We start from the raw sequence: 18,623 nt of genomic DNA, 5'->3' as shown, positions 1-18,623 counted from the left end.
GGCAGCCACGGGGGAGCTCCGAAGCCCACTTCTGCTTACATCGGTGCTGTACAAAAGGGGGTGGTAATGGACGGAGCATCTGAACCAATCAAACACTCACACCCAGTCAAAAGATCTGGGTGTGAATGCCAGAAACCGGTCCTCGGAAGCTTGTTTCCGGTCCAGGGAAGACATGGCTTGGCAGTTCGGGCTGGACTGTTCCCATGAGGCACAGGGTCAGACTGATTTGCATATAGCTATGTCTGAACTGGGGTGGCAGAGTGGACTAAAGAACGGTGATGGATTAAACCCAGATCTTTTGACTGGTTGTGAGTGTTTGATTGATTCAAATGCCCCGTCCATCACCACCCCCTTTTGTACATCGGTGCTGTAGCCACGCACCCTGCTAAATCCTAACTATAACGTGGCTGAAACCTATGGTTTTTTCAGTGAATATTATGACCAATTAAACATTTGCAACATACCACAATGTTAATTAATATGACTTTGTTTTCTTTGGAAAACTTGTTTGTTTCAAAATCAGATCTATCAACAGACAGAGTGGCCATGGGGGCCAGTTTCTCCCCCAGCTACAAGTGTTTACACATGGGCTGATGGGAGGAGATTGTCCTTGGGGTCAAATATGAGGCCACATTGAAAGAACATGTGGTTATATAGTTGTGATTTATAGATTTATTTATCAAATGGCGAGGATCTGAAGAAATTGCTTTTATTATTATGCGGTTTTATTACGCGCTCTATTACTACCGGAGTATCCTGGCGCGGAGTGAAAAAGAGAAAAGGCGGCCTTGAAAAAGATCAGCATAAAGAAAACTAATAAGCAATCCTAAACAGGTGAGTTTTCAAAGCCTTTTTAAATGGACCAAAATTCGGGATAGATCGTAGGAATAGAGAAAGTCTGTTCCATGCGGAGGCTGCACGGACTGCAATTGACTGTCCTCCTAACCGTGAGCGGCGAAAGCGCGGAACCAACATCAGATTTTGATCAGTGGATCGCAGAGGTCTTTTGGGGGAATAACGACTGAACCTTTCCCTCAAATAGGCAGGACCCTGCCCATTAACGGCCTTAAAGGCCAGTGTCAGTATTTTAAAGGTAATCCGTTGTGGCACTGGCATCCAATGCAATTGCTGCAGATAGCCTCCTACACTCACCCGATTAGGGATATTGCATAAGTCTGGCCGTAGCATTTTGCATAACTTGGAGGCGTCTCACCAAGAAAGCAGGGGACCCACTTAGCAGGGCATTGGCATAGTCCAGGCGTGAGAGTATTAAAGCTCTCGCCACCTACTCTTGCTAAAGTGGGGAGATATGGAAAAACGTCTGCATTGCCTTTAGGGTACCAAAACAGCCTCCTGTCAACTTTTTAATGTGAGCCTCGAAACGGAGATCTTCCCCAAACTAAATTCTTGGCAGGGATGTTAACTGAGCAAAGTAAAGGGAAGCCCGCCGGCCAAAGCAGTTCTCTAAAATTAAGGGGAAATTTTCCATAGAGCAGGATCTCAGTTTTATCCTCATTACATTTTAATTGGGAGGCAGCTAACCAATTTAAAGACTGAGGAAAGGCAAGCACGAATGACCTCAGTGCCCAGCTCTACGCCAGGCCACGTGAACAGTAGCTGTGTGTCATCGGCATAGGCTATAATTTTGGCCCCAAGTTGTTCGGCCATCAAGATCAAGGGAGTCAGATGAATATTAAAAAGTAAGGGGCTCAACGTAGAGCCCTGAGGGACCCCCGTCGAGAGGGGCTTAGCTGTGGATGAAAAGGGAGGGAGCCACACCTGCTGGGACCTAGCCGAGAGAAAAGAGCTCACCCATTCCAGAGCTGAACCCGTGACCCCAATATCAGCCAACCGAGTGAGTAAGTGCTGATGTGGTACTGTGTCGAACGCGAAAGAGAGGTCCAATAAAATTAGAACCGCTCTGCCGCCACTGTCCAAACATTCTCTGATAGCTTCAGAGATTTCAACCAATGCTGATTCCGTGCTATGAGCTGCACGAAAACCAGATTGGGCAGGATGAAGAGCCCCCACTGATTCGACAAATGCGCTCCATTGCCGGAACACCATTTTCTCCCCAATTTTTGCCATAACTGGAAGTAATGAGAGGCCGATTGTTGGATCAGCGCCTGTTTTTTTTTTAGCAAAGTGAGCAGTTTGTTTCCTGGATTAATGTAAATTGTTTAAAGATGGTAAATTGGTAACTTCGCTATATTGTAAAGAAACAGCAGGAAACTCAGTGCTCCACGCAACCAGCACACACCCACATTATTTAATTCAAAGCATACCATATGTGGAAATGCTAAGATTAAGACTTATTTGTAGCATCAATGCGGATTTGGTGAAAGTGCAAAATGAGAGGAAACCAAGATATAGGAGGATGGTGGGGGCAACATTGCTATCCAATAGAAAAGGTTTCTTCAAAGGAATTATGTGCCGGATATGCAAATTCGGGGAGAACAAAACCTTTTACTTAATGCCATTTTGTGATAAGTCAACCAAGATAAATACATTTGTTACATGTAAACTGATCATGTAATATATGTATTGGAATGTAGTTGTGGCCTTCGTTACATTGGGAGTACTTACCTACAGACACACAAACGCATATTTCAGCACATTAGGGCTATCCCCAAATCAGATCCCACCAACCCTGTGGCTCACCATTTTACAGATAAAAACAAGAACAATTTGAATCACCCAAGATATTATCTGCTTGACGCAGTCCGTTATCTCTGGAGAGGAGGCAATAGGGAAGCCTTGTTACGCAAACTGGAGACTCTATACATCTTGGAGTTGGATACTAAAATACCAGGGGGGGCTTCATACTAGTGAGCATCTGTTTACCAGCTTATACTGTTGATATGGTTTTGGCTTGGTCATAAAATGATTATATTATAAGAAAGATGCGTACTACATCAACTAACCCAGCACCTGGACTTCATCAAACTCCTGGATCCCCCACCAGTCTGGCTTAAGAAAAGGCTGTAGCACAGAAACAGCGATTCTCCACATAAACGACGATATACATGGATCACTAGACTTTGGCCAATGCTGCCTCCTCATTCTCCTTGACCTCTCGGCAGCATTCAGTACTGTTGATCACAAAATCCTCATAAGGGCTCTCCAAGAAAGAGCTGGTTTGGGCGAGGTAGTCCTCAAATGGGTCTACTCCTATCTTCACAATCGCACACAAAAAATAAAAATCACAAACTTCACTTCCGACCTCCAGCAAGTCAACAGGGGCGTCCCTCAAGGCTCTGTGCTTTCACCGCAACTCTTTAACATCTACATGGCACCTCTCTCCAAACTACTCAGATAAGCCAACATCCACTTCCATCTCTACGCTGACGATACTCCAATCTATCTGGAAACGACCTCTCTCAAAGACATACAAAGACTGAACGATGTCCTGAAAGATGTCCAACACTGGTTGACAAGCAACCATCTGAAACTAAATCCTGATAAGACTGACACACTCCATCTCGAAATTGTCGAATGGTTAAAGGCCATAGACTCACTCAGCGGGAATCTCATTCTAGCGGACTGTCAAATCTCTAGGCATCATTCTAGATCCAAAACTGAACATGACAAGCCACATTAAGAACTGACAAAAGTGTGTTCCTTAACCTCAGACTACTGAACAACATAAAACCTATATTCCGCCTAACGATCTCAAACTGGCCACCCAATCTCTGGTACTGTCAAGACTGGATTATGGAAACGCAGTCCTCTCAAGAATCCCAATATCTCATCTGGCTCCCATCAAAACAACGCTACACGCGGCGGCCAGAATGATCACCGGTATCAAATTCGATCATATCTCCCCTGCACTCAAGGAACTTAAGTGGCTCCCAGTGGAAATGCAGATTAGCTTCAGAACAGCCTGCCTCACCCACAAAGCCCTTCCACTGGCAAACCTGAGTACCTGGCAAACTCATAAAAGCCGGCCAGTTCAGGAACCTGAGAAGCTCAAACTCCCTCCTACTCATCAATTGCAGATAGATCTTTCACCGGAAGCGCTCCCAAAATGTTGAACGCCATTCCCCCCCCCCCCCCCCCCTCTCCTCAGAACCATTGCCTCTTTTGTAGAATTCAAAAGCCAACTCAAAGCCCTGTTCCTCAACCGCTCCCTAGGTAATGAATAACGTGGGGCAAATAGCAAACATCAACCTCTGCTCCAGCTCTAAGACTCCGAAGAACCTGGAAAGCAAAAATGTCCTAAGCTACAATGTGCTGCTCTTTTACTTGCCCGCCTGATATGTTGCTCCTCTATCTTGTATCTGATGATTATCGGTTCCGTACCTACTGTAAAGCGCTCGGATACCCCTGGGTCTGGCCAGCGCTATAGAAAACTTCTTAAAAAAAAAAAAAAATTAATATATCCATCCATTTGTGTTAATGGATGAGGTATTGGATTTATCCTGTATAAGTTGCTGAAATGTGATAAACACGGATCTAAAATTATAAGATTCCTTATGGCACCGTGGCAAGCATACATACATGTAAAAAATGGACAGAAAAATTTGTATATAATATACTAGCAGCCCGTCCCGACGTTGCCCGGGAGCAATTAGGCTTCAGGGCCCCCACCCGCCCCGACGTTGTCTGTGGGTCCCCCGGAGCCTTCCTCCATATATTGCAGTATTATACCTCTATGTTTACTTTCTAAGCTTTTGTAACCTGTACACGTAACTTTTTCCTCCTGTAATGCACCGTTTGGCTCACTTTTGTAATGCTCCGTTTGCTTCCTCTTGCTACCTGCACACGTCACTTTTTCCTCCTATACCTCTGTTTACTTTCTACGCTTTTTTAACCTGCACACGTAACTTTTTCCTCCTGTAATGCACCGTTTGGCTCACTTTTGTAATGCTCCGTTTGCTTCCTCTTGCTCACGATGGACGCTTTTGTAACCTGCACACGTAACTTTTTCCTCCTGTAATGCACCGTTTGGCTCACTTTTGTAATGCTCCGTTTGCTTCCTCTTGCTCACGATTGTCATTTTTTGATTCATTTTTCCACCGCTCCTAACTAAATAAATTAATAACCTACCTCATCCGCTCCTCACCGCCATGTCCGCCGCTCCTCACCGCGCCATGTCCGCCGCTCCTCACCGCGCCATGTCCGCCGCTCCTCACCGCGCCATGTCCGCCGGTCCTCACCGCGCCATGTCCGCCGGTCCTCCTCACGCTCCTGGACGCCGCTCCTCCCCGCGCTCCTCACGTCAGCACGCACGTCGCGGCCGGCGCTTCTTCCAAGGGACTACTTTTTTTCAGTAAATTTTTTAAATAACGTATATTTATTACGTTTATATAGCCTATGTCCATCTGCACACCCTGACGATTACAACGATGTATCAGGTGTGTGGATTGGTGCTGTGGTTCCCGAGTTTACCCGCCTCAAAGGTTCAAAGTTCTTCCTTTATAATAGTAGTATAGATATAGATTTTAGGATTATCAAACCTCAAACTGATCATTGCTGATATATATAATATTTTTTTTCAAGAAGCCATGCCATCCGCACTGCTTTACCAGGACAAACAGAAGAACGGCACGTAAAAATCCTTTAACGGGGCGCTTGATTAGGCTTCAAAAGCTACCATGTGCCGTGGAGCAGATAGCAAAGTGCAAGGTGCATGAACATCCATTGACAGACCTATATATAATCAATTTTTAAATTTTAGTAGGGTAGCATTTTCACAATATTTTGGTGTTGCACACTGGCACTTTATTACTTGGGTATTGGTAATGGAGCACTTAAGACTGTGTGTTTTTTTTTTTTGTTTTTTTTTTAAATTAAGTGGGGATAGCCGGTGTGAGAACAATTATGAGCATTTAAGCCTATAATGTGGATATGAACTCAATATAGGAAGATACTATCATTGTTAAGGACACTTTGAATACTGACAACACAGGATTGAATAGGTAATTTACTGTGATTTTTTTAAAACCAGATGAAATTTAAGTTCCTCTTGATTAGTCTTACATTTTTATTCATCATTGGGAATATATTTACATATGTATGTATTCATCTATATTTATATATTGATATGTTATGGCAGTCTGTTCTCAGTGACAATTATAATTGTTGAATGCACTCATCACTTTAAATAGCTTGTGACACATGGTAGCATTGTCATGTGATCAAGGCCGTGTTGGGCCGAAACGCGTAATGGCGGCCGTCCCAATAAACATTAATAAGCACTATTCTATTGTGGTCTGTATCTGTTATCCTTTTAGATAAGGAAGCGAATAAAGCAGAGTGGGTGTGTCTTTTTCCCGTTCCTAATGATAGCTCCCCCTTAGGGTGGATCTTCTTTATCTTAATGCTGTTCACCATATGCAACAAACATTGACAAAGCTAAAAGGTTAGTTAACTCTGGCCAAAGCCAAAACCTGTTGGCTTTCCAGTGTTTGTTCATTAGCCACTAAGACTGACCTGAAATAATACAGGGTTTGCACCAATACAGAAGCCTGAATGTGGCTATAAAAAAGTTTGTATGGGTGCACATACAGATCAAATGGCACCTACCTTTAATCAGCCTAGTACTGTTTTTAAAAAAAATTTATTTTATTAAAAAAAGCCAATTACTTCAACCATTTCCAACTCCTTAATGTGTTGTTGTCTCACTGTCTCCTTTCCTGCATTATTCCTGTTATTTCTCTTGGCATGGTTTTCTTTTCACTAGTGGAGACGGAGACTTACTACTTCAACTAAAAACAAGAGCGAAGGAAGCAGTAAATTGAGGATGTCTTTTCTTCCTGGTTCTTTTCGGTTCTTCCCCCTTACACTTCAGCATGGTCATTTGCCATGTAGAGCTTCCTGTTTGCAGACTGCAGTTTTAAGTTGCTGCAATACTATGATCCTCCTCCTCACATCATATTGTGGAAACCTGGATAACTTGGTGATGCTTATTTGCAACCAGTCCACCAACCACTTAACCTAATTAATCACCACCTAATTTGACAGTTATGACTATCAGAATTTAGGTAAGTGAAAGAGTTTATGCGAAGGTAGTCTGGGCTGACTAGGTTTCAATAGTGATCTATTATTATGAGAGTATGTGGTACCTGTGTGTGATTCAATGTGAGGAATCCTGTTGTACTTGGGTCTGACGTATTGGGAGGACCATATTTAGACCTGTGCTTTTGGATTGTTCTATGCTCCTGCTTTGAACCATGATGTTTGGTTCTGGTTAATATATTGACGCACAGTATTGTTGAGCACTCTGAGTCCGTGCCATAAGATCAATCTTTTTGGATGCCAGTGGTAGTGATGCGACTAGTGTTAAGTATTCAGAGTAGTTAATAAAAGAAACTTGGTAGTTAACCTTACTTTAGACTTGAAATGTGGGGCAGTTTTGACTTTAGTATGTTTACTTTATTTTAGAAACCTGCTGCACCAAAGCCTGAAGTGAAACCGAAAAAAACATCAGCAAAGGTAAGTTTGTGCTGCCCTCCCCAAACATTTTTTTTTTAACTTGATTTTATTGCAGTTTCAAAAAATCATACCACAAAATCACTGTGCATACAATGTGGAGCATATGAAGCAAGTGTTGAAGGATAGCAAGTAAAGTGGTCTATAGCAGCATTAGCTCCATAATAATCAACAATAACATAACAGGCTAAGATATCCAGTCTTTTGGCAATCCTGAGCACCAGGACCAGTCGGCTAATCCAGCAATCTTGTCTACATAAAATGCATTTCATTCCGTTCTGGGTGGAGTACCGAACCATTTTATTTAAATAGCTTCTGGATATCTGCCTCTTAGAAAAGCCCGATGAAACCTGTATCCCAGTGTTATTTTTAGTTTGAGTTGGAAATTGCCAAGGAAAGTTACTAAGTCAGTGCTTCCCAAAGATTTTAGAAACACAGCCTAGTTTCATAGAGTAACAACCTTTTGTATACCACCTAGCTACAATGGACATAAGGGTGATTTATTTATTTAATGTAATAAAATGTAATAAAACGTAAAACTTCACAACCATGAACGCAACCTTCAATATTGGACTGTTGCCAAGATATTGATATGCCCATGAAGTAGCATAATGTTGACTGCACTGGAGCTGAAGCGCTTTTCAGAGTGGGGTGCTGGCCCTTGGCATCAATTCACTAGAAGTACAAGGCTGCTAAAAAAATCTTGATACGTGTGAATTTTGAAAATTCGAGAAACTCTACCAACACAGTATGATGTAAGGCCTCCTGTTCATGTTTGTATTGAAGGACCCACTAGGTCATTTTGAACTGTATTTATTGTAGTTGTATGTAGTGCAAACACGGCCCATGGGCATTGGGGAACTTTAATATGTTTGAGATACAATAATATCCAACTTTCCTCTTCTTGCTAGCATTTGACTCGTAGTGTATGTAATATTCACACAAATAGAAAATACTTTAACTTTAGAATAGGAGTTTGGCAGTTAGCAGTTTATAGTATGTCACTTAGTGAGACATTTTGGCTTGTCTTGCTTTTTGTGGTGGGTAATGACGAGAGTAGACTACAGCCTTAATGGTATTCTTATGGGAATCTTGTCATATCAGCTGTTCATGTTTGTGTGTCTTCATGGTGACCTAAGCAAACACAAGGAGATGATGGACGGAGCGCTGAAACCCTTCAGACACTCACCCCGGTCACAGATCTGGGTTGAATCCATCATCATTCTTTAGCTCACTTTGCTACCCCAGTTCAGACATAGCTATCAGTCTTGACCATGTGCCTCATGTGAAAAGTCCAGCCCAAACTGCCAAGCCATGTCTTCCCTGGACCAGAACCCAGCATTCTGGGACCGGTTTCTGGGAAACTCCCTTCATCAGCCAGGCTAGCTTGAATCCAGGGACAAAGCGAGCAAGGGACCCACGTCTGGGCATACCCTGCCAACTTAGGGCGAACAAAGCAAACACAACGAGATGATGGACAGAGCGCTGACACTGTTCAGGCACTCACCCCCAGTCACAGATATCGGTTGAACCATCATTCTTTAGCTATCTGACTTGTAAGCGAATTTTCTCATGATCATGTTCCCATCTTCACCCTACCTCCTCTCTGCTTCTGTATTCATTCAGTATTTCAATCCCTGCCATCACCCCTGTTTGTAAATCCTTCAGCTGTCCAGTCCAAAGCAATTCTCTACTTGCCCTGAAGCAAGTTAGGAATGTATACAGCATATCTACTAAGGCAAACTAATTTCATTAACTAGATACCCGCGCTGTACCTAGTTTCTGAAATTAAGTTTACCCTAGTAGAAATGATGTATACATTCGCAATTACTAGTCACAATGGTTTCTTTCCCCCATGTGTAGCAGCACTGAGTAATTGGAAGACAATTTGAAAGTAAAAGATTGTCCACTTGCTGCTTTTGTTTTTGTGAACTGAGACCGGTGTGGTATTATATTCACTAATTGTTTGTTTTAATGGTTTCGTCAAAGTTGATTTCAATGTTATTTTACATTTTGTATGCCAACAAGAACATACCCTGTTAACAAGTCTGATTTCTATATGGAGGCACATTATGCCAGTGATTTAGGTGTTGTTGACATTACAAAAAATTTATGGACTTGCCTCGCACACCACCAGGTGTCATGCTTCATCGGCTGTCCTCGCCCTTTAACCCTTTCGATGCTGATGACGAGCTCAGCTCGTCATCACCCACGGGTGTCGTGTGCTGATGACGAGCTGAGCTCGTCATGACAGCAGCAAAATGGCAATTTGCAGCACAGCGCAAAAATCACCCCAGCAGCGATGCGGTTAAAAACCACGTTTGATAAAGGGTAGTCCTGCACCTTGAGACAGGGCTTTTTAAAATAAACAAGGGGGACCCACTTAATGGCTTTGGACCATGGGTATCAACTATTTCAAAAGAACAAAGGTCCTAAGCTTAGAACAAATTCTGGAAAAATTAAATAACATATAGACCACAATCGGACAATATGTACAGTTCTTCTTATACCCAGCCGGGCAAAGAATTTATTTTAGGAATGTTTGACAGGGAGTCAATTCAAATATTACAATATCATATCAAACATAGTAGTGTTTGAAGTAAGGCACAAGCCTGTGCCGTACTCATCAAGATAGAGAAAGGTTGTGAAAAAGGGGTGCAGAAGAAAGAATAGTTTACATGAGGAAGAGTTGAGCAAAAGAATGGTACTGCTTTAGGATTTAAATTGGCAGTATTCCCTTTAGTAGATCATACAAAAATAAATCACAGTAATAGAAATGTATGTCTACATAACAGTGTCGACGGCGTTTCGATCCTGTGCTCTAAAATAAAAGGATCATCATCAGGACTTAATATGTGCCTGGAATAACATAGAACAATCAAGCCCAGGGGCGGGTTTGAAGAGGCGCTTTCAGTAAATGCTGACCTCAATGTTGTGGTACATTGGGGGCGTGCTTCAGGAGGCAATATATTTCCAGCGTCCTGGGGCGGCTGCCCAGTATGGCGTGCTCGATTAGAAGAGATTATGGGGGAACAATCTTGGAAGGGGATACGTTATCCCGTAACAACATCAGATAGCTAAGTAAAGTTGAGTGAGCGCCTCGTTTGGCGTTCTCACCCGGTTTCCAGGGACTCCGTAGCGGCGGTCGGGAGATTGCACGATCCACTCGCAGTAGGCAGGATGACGGTGCATCTGTTCCTCGCAAACGTTGTTGCTTCCTCAGGAAGCAACATCGTTTGGCGTTCTCACCCGGTTTCCAGGGACTCCGTAGCGGCGACAACGTTTGCGAGGAACAGATGCACCGTCATCCTGCCTACTGCGAGCGGATCGTGCAATCTCCCGACCGCCGCTACGGAGTCCCTGGAAACCGGGTGAGAACGCCAAACGAGGCGCTCACTCAACTTTACTTAGCTATCTGATGTTGTTACGGGATAACGTATCCCCTTCCAAGATTGTTCCCCCATAATCTCTTCTAATCGAGCACGCCATACTGGGCAGCCGCCCCAGGACGCTGAAAATATATTGCCTCCTGAAGCACGCCCCCAATGTACCACAACATTGAGGTCAGCATTTACTGAAAGCGCCTCTTCAAACCCGCCCCTGGGCTTGATTGTTCTATGTTATTCCAGGCACATATTAAGTCCTGATGATCCTTTTATTTTAGAGCACAGGATCGAAACGCCGTCGACACTGTTATGTAGACATACATTTCTATTACTGTGATTTATTTTTGTATGATCTACTAAAGGGAATACTGCCAATTTAAATCCTAAAGCAGTACCATTCTTTTGCTCAACTCTTCCTCTGCCTGATGTAAACTATTCTTTCTTCTGCACCCCTTTTTCACAACCTTTCTCTATCTTGATGAGTACGGCACAGGCTTGTGCCTTACTTCAAACACTACTATGTTTGATATATTGTAATATTTGAATTGACTCCCTGTCAAACATTCCTAAAATAAATTCTTTGCCCGGCTGGGTATAAGAAGAACTGTACATATTGTCCGATTGTGGCCTTGAGACAGGGCGGCACTTCTAAAGCTAGGTGGGGGCCCATGCTGAGAAAGTGAGTGATGTTTAAAAAAGGATGCACGTTTCTGCGTGAAATCTTTTAATGGCGCAGACTGTGCTCGATATTAACAATTAGTGGTGGGGACTAGGATGTTTAGTACCCCATCTCCGTCTGTGTTGCCAACGATGATGAAGCATGACACCTGGTAGTGTGTGAGGTCAGTCCATACATTTTTTGTCATGTCCAACGCCACCTAAATTACTGGCATAATGTGCCTCAATATACATTAGAAATCAGACTAGTTAACAGGGTAGCTTCTTGTTGTGTGATGCATGTTAGTTGGAGGCCTGTTTGCCCCACAGCCTCTTGATTCCCCCATCCCTTTTTGAATAAAAGGGCTTTTGTGTTTTGATTTTACATTTTGTCACATGATTTGTTTCAGTGTAAACTAATTGATGCGTATCCATGCTTGCCTGACTTATGATCTAAATTGGATCAAATTTGCTTAAACACCTGAATGATTTTGCAAATAAATGCATAAAGTACATATTAATTAGGTTTATGGACTCCAGTCTTTGCTTTATCAACACACGAATAAGACTGCCGGGACAAACTGCTCTTTTAGTCTAACTTTCTAAAAGTGGCATTTTCAGGATTGCAAGTTAAAATCAGACTTAACCATACATTGGGATTTAAGATTCGGATTCGAGATGTCGTTGCTTTCTATTTGGAAATTACACATACAATTTAATAAGGTAATCCCAATGTTATCCTATGGGCGATGTAGGACTTGCAGTGGTGAAAAAACACTTGAGTTTTTCAGTACCAGGACCTGTAAAAATTAAAGGTAGATGTTCTGCTTTTTAAATACATTGCATCTTGCCCTCCCACTTTCCATGTCCTACCCTAGGAGTTACATAGGTATTAAAAAGGAACGTTTGAAACTGGCAAAAGGTTTATTTTGCCAGGTCAAAATAGTAGGTTAAACTGCACACACAGGCTCTGCAATGGCCGGCCAGAGACCTGTAACTGGCTACTTAAGTGTGTGGCACAATCAGTGCTGCAAGCTCACTAGAAGCATTCACTTTACAAGCCCTGGGCACATGTAGTTCACTTTACCAGAGGCTTATGATTGAATTAAATATGCCAATTGGGTTTGTGCCATTTTTAGAGGAGAAAGTGTGCATTTTAGCAGTGACACGATGGACTAAGTCCTAAGGCCAACAAAAAACAATTCAGCAAAAAGTAGGAGGAAGGCAAAAAGTTTGGAAGTGACCCTGCAAAAGGCATTTCCATCACTAGGGCTGGTGTCTTCCTGACAGCTAATGTCCCCAGAATGAGGGGACATCACCTAAAGTCAGCACGTTCCGCTGGAAGAGTGGAGTGTCAACCTAGAAGCCTGCTAATGCTGAGAGCGTGCCTGCCCCTGCAGGAGAGACTGTCTATGGGGATAATCTGTGTGTTCTTGGTTGGAGACGCACCCACATAAGGTTAGTTTGTTGGAGAGTGAAGCCTGGCAAGACCCTTGCTGAAGAGGGTCTCTTAGTCTTTCTGCAGTTCTTAGCACAAACTACTACAGTTTCTGCGGGGATCACTCCAGCCCAATGAGGGATACAACTGTCATGGGATTCTTTTTGGCCTGGATTAGGGCAACAACTGCCTTAGTTTGTTTTGACCCCAGCGGGGCTGCCGTGAATGTGGTGCCTGCATCGGGTATAAGAACTTGAGCAAAGCAGTTAACTGATTTCACAATTGACTTGTGGGGCACCTTAAATCTGAACCTGAGTTTTTTTGTTGTTGTTGTCCTGCTTCTTCCATAGTTATTAAACGTTGTCTCCAAGATCGCCTCCCTCTATGTTGAATTGAGTTGTGTAGTATTGAGATTAAAAAACTCTTGTCTGAAGACTCATTGGGCTAGGCCTTGAAATTCGTGTCTGTTGCATGATTTGTGAGTTGTGAACTCGTGCCCACCTGGCTGAAGTTTGTAACTGTTCACTACCCGGGGAGTTCCATACATAAAGGTGTGTAGTTGTTCCAGTTTTTAGAGCAATAGTAGGATAGAACCCAGAACATAAGTGGCAAACTCAGTCACAACAGTTATCGGTTTGTAGCCCCCTCATTGCCTTGTGGGACACAGAACATGGTCTGACGGATAATATTCAATCTCAATATAAATACCCTCCTTCTCCTATACACATCAACCTTGCTACCAATAGTGAGGACCTTTGCCAACTGTCAAGACTAGCTTTTAGAGCCATTCACGGGTCAGCCCTATACTAAAGTTTTGCTAATCTAGCCCTATGTATCTCTGTATGCAGTTTACTGAGAAAATCAGCACATCATAAGTGTACCGATACTGCCTGTGCACTGTTCAGCCTCTGCCTCTTCGACCCATGCTTCTGAAATGCAACACCCTCCCCCAACACCAGAGCATGCCTATGGCAACAATATTTATAGATGCTGAAATTGTTAGTCCTCCTTACCTAACATTGTAAATGTGTTTATATATAATAGAACGAGATGAGGCAGCTGCCCACTATGCTAATCTACTCTGTATATTTTGTTGCACAGTATTAAAGTGCCTATTTGACCTTGCTGTTGCTTTTCTTGCAGCAACTAATGCAACTGTGCCCACCTTAGGGTTTGCAACTCAGTCAATCTACAGTTCCTGTTTGGCATTGTTTGTTTCTGATCAAAATGTTAATTTATGCTTGTGAATAGAGTTGTGTATCTGCCTAAGTGATTGCAAATCATGAGATTTTCCTTTTTCAGAAGGAATCTGCAGCAAAGGGTAATCCTGGTGCAAAAGGCAAGAAAGATGCTGGAAAGGAAGGTACTGCTCCATCTGAAAATGGTGAAACTAAAACGGAAGAGGTACTTGGTGTACAGAGTTGGTAGCATCTGCATTTTTCAGTGTTCAGTCTCACGCTATGAAGTGCATGTTCATAACACTTCTTTTTATTACCCATGGTGTTATTTCAGATACGAGTCTCTCGATCCACTGTTAATGTTTCAACATCCAGAGGGTTCCCTCCAAGCACACTTTCAGTAAAAGGGCACATTGAAACAGTGAAAGTTAAGGGTATGGTAGTGTTGTTTGCAGTGACTAGGAAAAATAGTGTGGCTTTGTTTTTTTATTTAAAGACGGTTGCAGGGAATGTGTCCATTGGTGTAAATCAAAGGGGACATTTCTTCTGTTGTGAAGTAGGCTTCCAAGTTTACAGGCTTGGTTAATGCTCCTGGTGGGTACATGTAAATCTGTACAGATATTTTTAATTAATGTCAACTTTTTCTTTTTGCAGCAACAGAAAACTGACTCTGGCAAAGACAAAGATTGAATACACCTTCAAGATTTTTAAATTGGTTTTAATTACCTCTTAAAAATGTAAAATATTTTTTATCAAATTTTGTAAATGCAAAAATATTGACTAGTGTCTTTAATCATCATGCTTTCTGATCATGTCCATTAAACTGCCTTCAGTCTGTTGTGAATTTGTTTTTGACATTGCTCTGACTATTACTTGTAGTGTTTTCACATTGGTCTTTGCATGCCCTCTTTATCTTTTAAAAAAGCAATGGTGCTTTTATATGTGATTAAAACAAAAAGATAGGTGTGACCACTTGCCATGGTTTGCTTTTAATTGTCTTAATTAAAGTCTGGATGGATTTTAAAATCTATTGTGCTCAGTTTATTTGTCCTCCATTGTGCTTGTGTTGTAATTACTCGTTCACCTTGAAAAATCCTAAGGGCAACTACACGTATGTTGATCTGGGTGCCAACCCACAAGTTCTTAACCTACCTGCCACAGTTTCATCCCCAGTCGGTCTAACATGTCTAGTTAACTTCTAAGCTGGGAAAATGTACCACAAGTGTTAGTTTGCTTAATCGCTGTCCACTAGACCGAATTGTGAAGAACCACAAACTACACTTATGTGAAGCAATTATGTGGTTTTAACTGACTATTTACTGTGTAATTCTCCTGTTCCTTTCCCAGCTTGTGTATAGTCTTCAACTGACAGAACTTGGTACTCATACTATCTTATTCCTGCGTTCCCGGAGATTTCTTTTGCAATTCTGATGGATCCTGTAATCCCTAAATCACATTCATGGTGGCCACCATTTTGAGGTCCGGATGTAGCTGAATCTGCCAAGAATATTAGATTTTTAATAAGTTTGTTCTCCACAACTGGCTCTTTCATAAAATCACATGCCAATTAAATATTTCCCCATGTCAAGCTTGAAATCCTCTGGCAAAAGGAGACCAGTTTGTAGTTAACTGAGAGCACTTTACCCCATACTACTTGCCCTGGGATGATTCTTCCTCCTAGCACCTCCCTTGTTGAGATTCGTAATACACATGCTGGTGAATAGTGACCTATAAAAGCTCCGCTTGTGCTTAAAGTGGTTAGAAGAATATCTCTATATACTGCCTCTATCATGACCATGATATCGCAAAACATTCAATAAACTAATATTCTTGTGAAGGAAAACTGGCACTCGGACTGTGAAAGGCTGAAAATTCTGCTGAAACTATTCGATCCTCTATTTTAAGTTCATGGTACCATGAATGCAATAACACATTAGCAATCTAACTTGAGTGCTGCCTTTCATTTGCAGTAGTATTTGCAAGAAAAAATTTGTTCGACGTTAATCACAGGTTTGGGCAAGCAACGTTCAAAGCACCGTCCGTGATTGGGTGCAATTGAGGAATTTGCCTGTTTGGAGCTAAAACTTTATATACACTTTCTTTGAGACTTTTAGCCATAAATGTATCAGCTTTACATTCCCAGGCATCAGACTGAATCTGTAAAATTTTCAGCAGTACTTCTGCACCCTAGAGGATGGCGCTGTGTTGCTCTGCACTTCCACCATTCCACTCCAGAAATGATGTGCAGATCCAAAATGGATGCCACTCCTGTGTGGATGTCCATTCTTTTTACGCCACTAAAGGCGATATCTGAGCTACCTCACGTCGCTGAAACACCTACATCAAAAAAAAGTTCTATTTGCAATGGAAATATCACCTCTCAAAACTACAGGTTTTAAGCCTTGTAAGGACTGTTGCAAACAAATGACTGACAGATCCTCATCAGGTTTGCCTATGGTGCACCGAGACAAATCTAAGAGTTCCTTGAGGCCGTGTTCTGATGCTTCGGATCTTTACTGACTTCTTCTGGCACGTCGAGATGCCCTCCACCTGGGATACTGTCGGTGGGTTCACCTTTAGTGCCAGTTGGGTCCTCTGAGCCTCCCCTAGCACCTGCTCCAACTCTGCGGCAGGTGATATGCTCTAACATAAACAACGGGACCCCCTCTAAAATAATTAAAGCCAGGGAAAAGAGAGGAAAGTATAAACACGACAAGAAAAAGGTCCCTCATGGCCTATATACTTTGTATGTTGTGACATGGTTCACATCATTTTCTATGTCCTTCAAGATATACCAATAACACATTCTTTGTTTATATTTTCAAAAGTTTATTTCTTTTTTTTTTTGTATAAAATCAAACTTTTTTTCTATTTTTAAAAAAAATTCTCTTAAATTAATTATACTTTTTTTTGATCAGTTTAAACAAACCTAAAAACATGATTCATCATTTAAATACATTTTAGGTTTTATACACCGAGAAGAGAAACCCTGATACCACAACACTATTCACACTCCTACTACTCATACATACACTTACACACATCACTTCTCATCCAAAACAATCTTTTTCTGTAGATCAGGTATATTCTCAGCAGAGAATAACTCTGAGTGAGAACCACCAAGTGTTATGTAGGATTCCACGCCAGGTCGACGCGCGTTTCGGTGGGTTTGTACCACCTTCCTCAGGACCTCGACAGAAAATTTATTTTTGTGTGGATACAGGGTATCCTCTGGGGACTGTGGTTGCAGGCCAAAACGCCTATCGCTGTCAAAGGAGGAACTTATTCAGTTATTAGTCCTAATGAAGTAGCGATTATTAAGGACTTGTTTTGGAAGAGTTCCAGTGTATTTGAGAAGTCACAAATATTGTCTTTTTCTGGGATTTCATATTATGCTCAAACATTATTGTCTCTATATTCTTCTATTTATCCAAATCACAAAATCATTTCGATGGGCATACACAGAGTTAGAGATGCTGTTTAGGGTACTATATACTTCAACAAAGTCTCCAATGTCCATCCGCCCGTAAGACCCACTTTGTCTTCTCAAAGAAACTGGAACCCTTCCAAAACAAGTCCTTAATAACTGCTACTTCATTAGGACTAATAACTGAATAATCTCGCTCTTAAAGCAAGAGGTTTTATCCCGGTTACAAAAGCACGCTATAGAACCTGTTCCGCTAATACATCAAGAGATGGGAGTGTACACCCTGGATTTATTTATTTTTTTTAAATCTTTTTATTAAAATTGAACCTCAAGTGGGCGTGGCTACGCAGGCCAGCAAGGCAGACGCAGCCTAGTGAAGCTCCGCCCGACATTGATCCGTTCATTTATCCTGTCCCTTCAGTATATCCAGCTGCCCGGAGGGGTGGCGCTGATGCTGGAAGCCGGTGTCAGGTCTCCGGTTGTGTTTTGAGAGCTCCAAGGTGCCCGGTGACTGTATTGTGGAGCTCTGCAGTGTGCGGCCTAGGACGGCGAGGTGAAGCCGGGCTCTCGAGTTTTGGGCATCCCGGGAACCAGCACACTGGTGGCAGCTGCCGCCGACGGAGCGAGGCCCAGGACTGGAGGTATCTGCGGACGGCGCCTGGGGGCAGATGCTCCCCTCGGAGATTCCTCCTGTGGCGGCCCCTCTCTTCCTTCTGCTACACCGGGGCTCCCACGCAGCGAGGCTGGGTGTCGCATGGTAGAGCCCGGGGCTCAAGTTTGGAGCCGCCCCGGGGTGGACATTAAGCATTGGTGCCAGTGGAGAGTGATCGGGGGCAACTCGGCCCTCGGGGGCGGCATTCTGAGAGTGAGGGAGGTGAGACTGGAGTGGCGCTGCCCATTGCTGGACTAGTCTTCGCCGTCGCCCTGGGGGTGTGCCCAGACTGATTAGGAGTGCATCGCCATATTGAGCCTCAGACCTGGGGAGTAGAGTGAGACGCCTGTGGAGGGGAGCATACCCATGGCATTGCTGGTGAGCACGCGATCAGACGCCAGCGCCTTATTTTGCAGTAATCGGCCTGTAGTGGATACGGCCACTCTTCCGG

General features: G+C 42.9%; 1 protein-coding gene across 2 annotated transcripts in view; it reads left to right on the top strand.

Annotated features, from left to right (window-relative positions):
* HMGN3 (high mobility group nucleosomal binding domain 3) overlaps nucleotides 1-15,123 on the top strand; it is a 43,796-nt gene extending 28,673 nt beyond the window's left edge. The window contains exons 4-6 of one of the 2 annotated variants that reach the window (XM_086926534.1): nucleotides 7,387-7,437; nucleotides 14,218-14,319; nucleotides 14,748-15,123. In XM_086926534.1, coding sequence (XP_086782660.1) covers nucleotides 7,387-7,437; nucleotides 14,218-14,319; nucleotides 14,748-14,783 — 189 coding nt within the window. In that variant the 3' untranslated portion in view covers nucleotides 14,784-15,123. The remainder of the gene's footprint in view (nucleotides 1-7,386; nucleotides 7,438-14,217; nucleotides 14,320-14,747) is intronic. The other variant, XM_086926535.1, reaches the window with a different exon arrangement.
* Nucleotides 15,124-18,623: the final 3,500 nt, after the last annotated feature.

Source organism: Lissotriton vulgaris, chromosome 6 (genome assembly GCF_964263255.1).
Source record: "Lissotriton vulgaris chromosome 6, aLisVul1.2, whole genome shotgun sequence".
Taxonomy (NCBI): domain Eukaryota; kingdom Metazoa; phylum Chordata; class Amphibia; order Caudata; family Salamandridae; genus Lissotriton; species Lissotriton vulgaris.
This window is presented reverse-complemented; position numbering and strand designations above follow the sequence as displayed.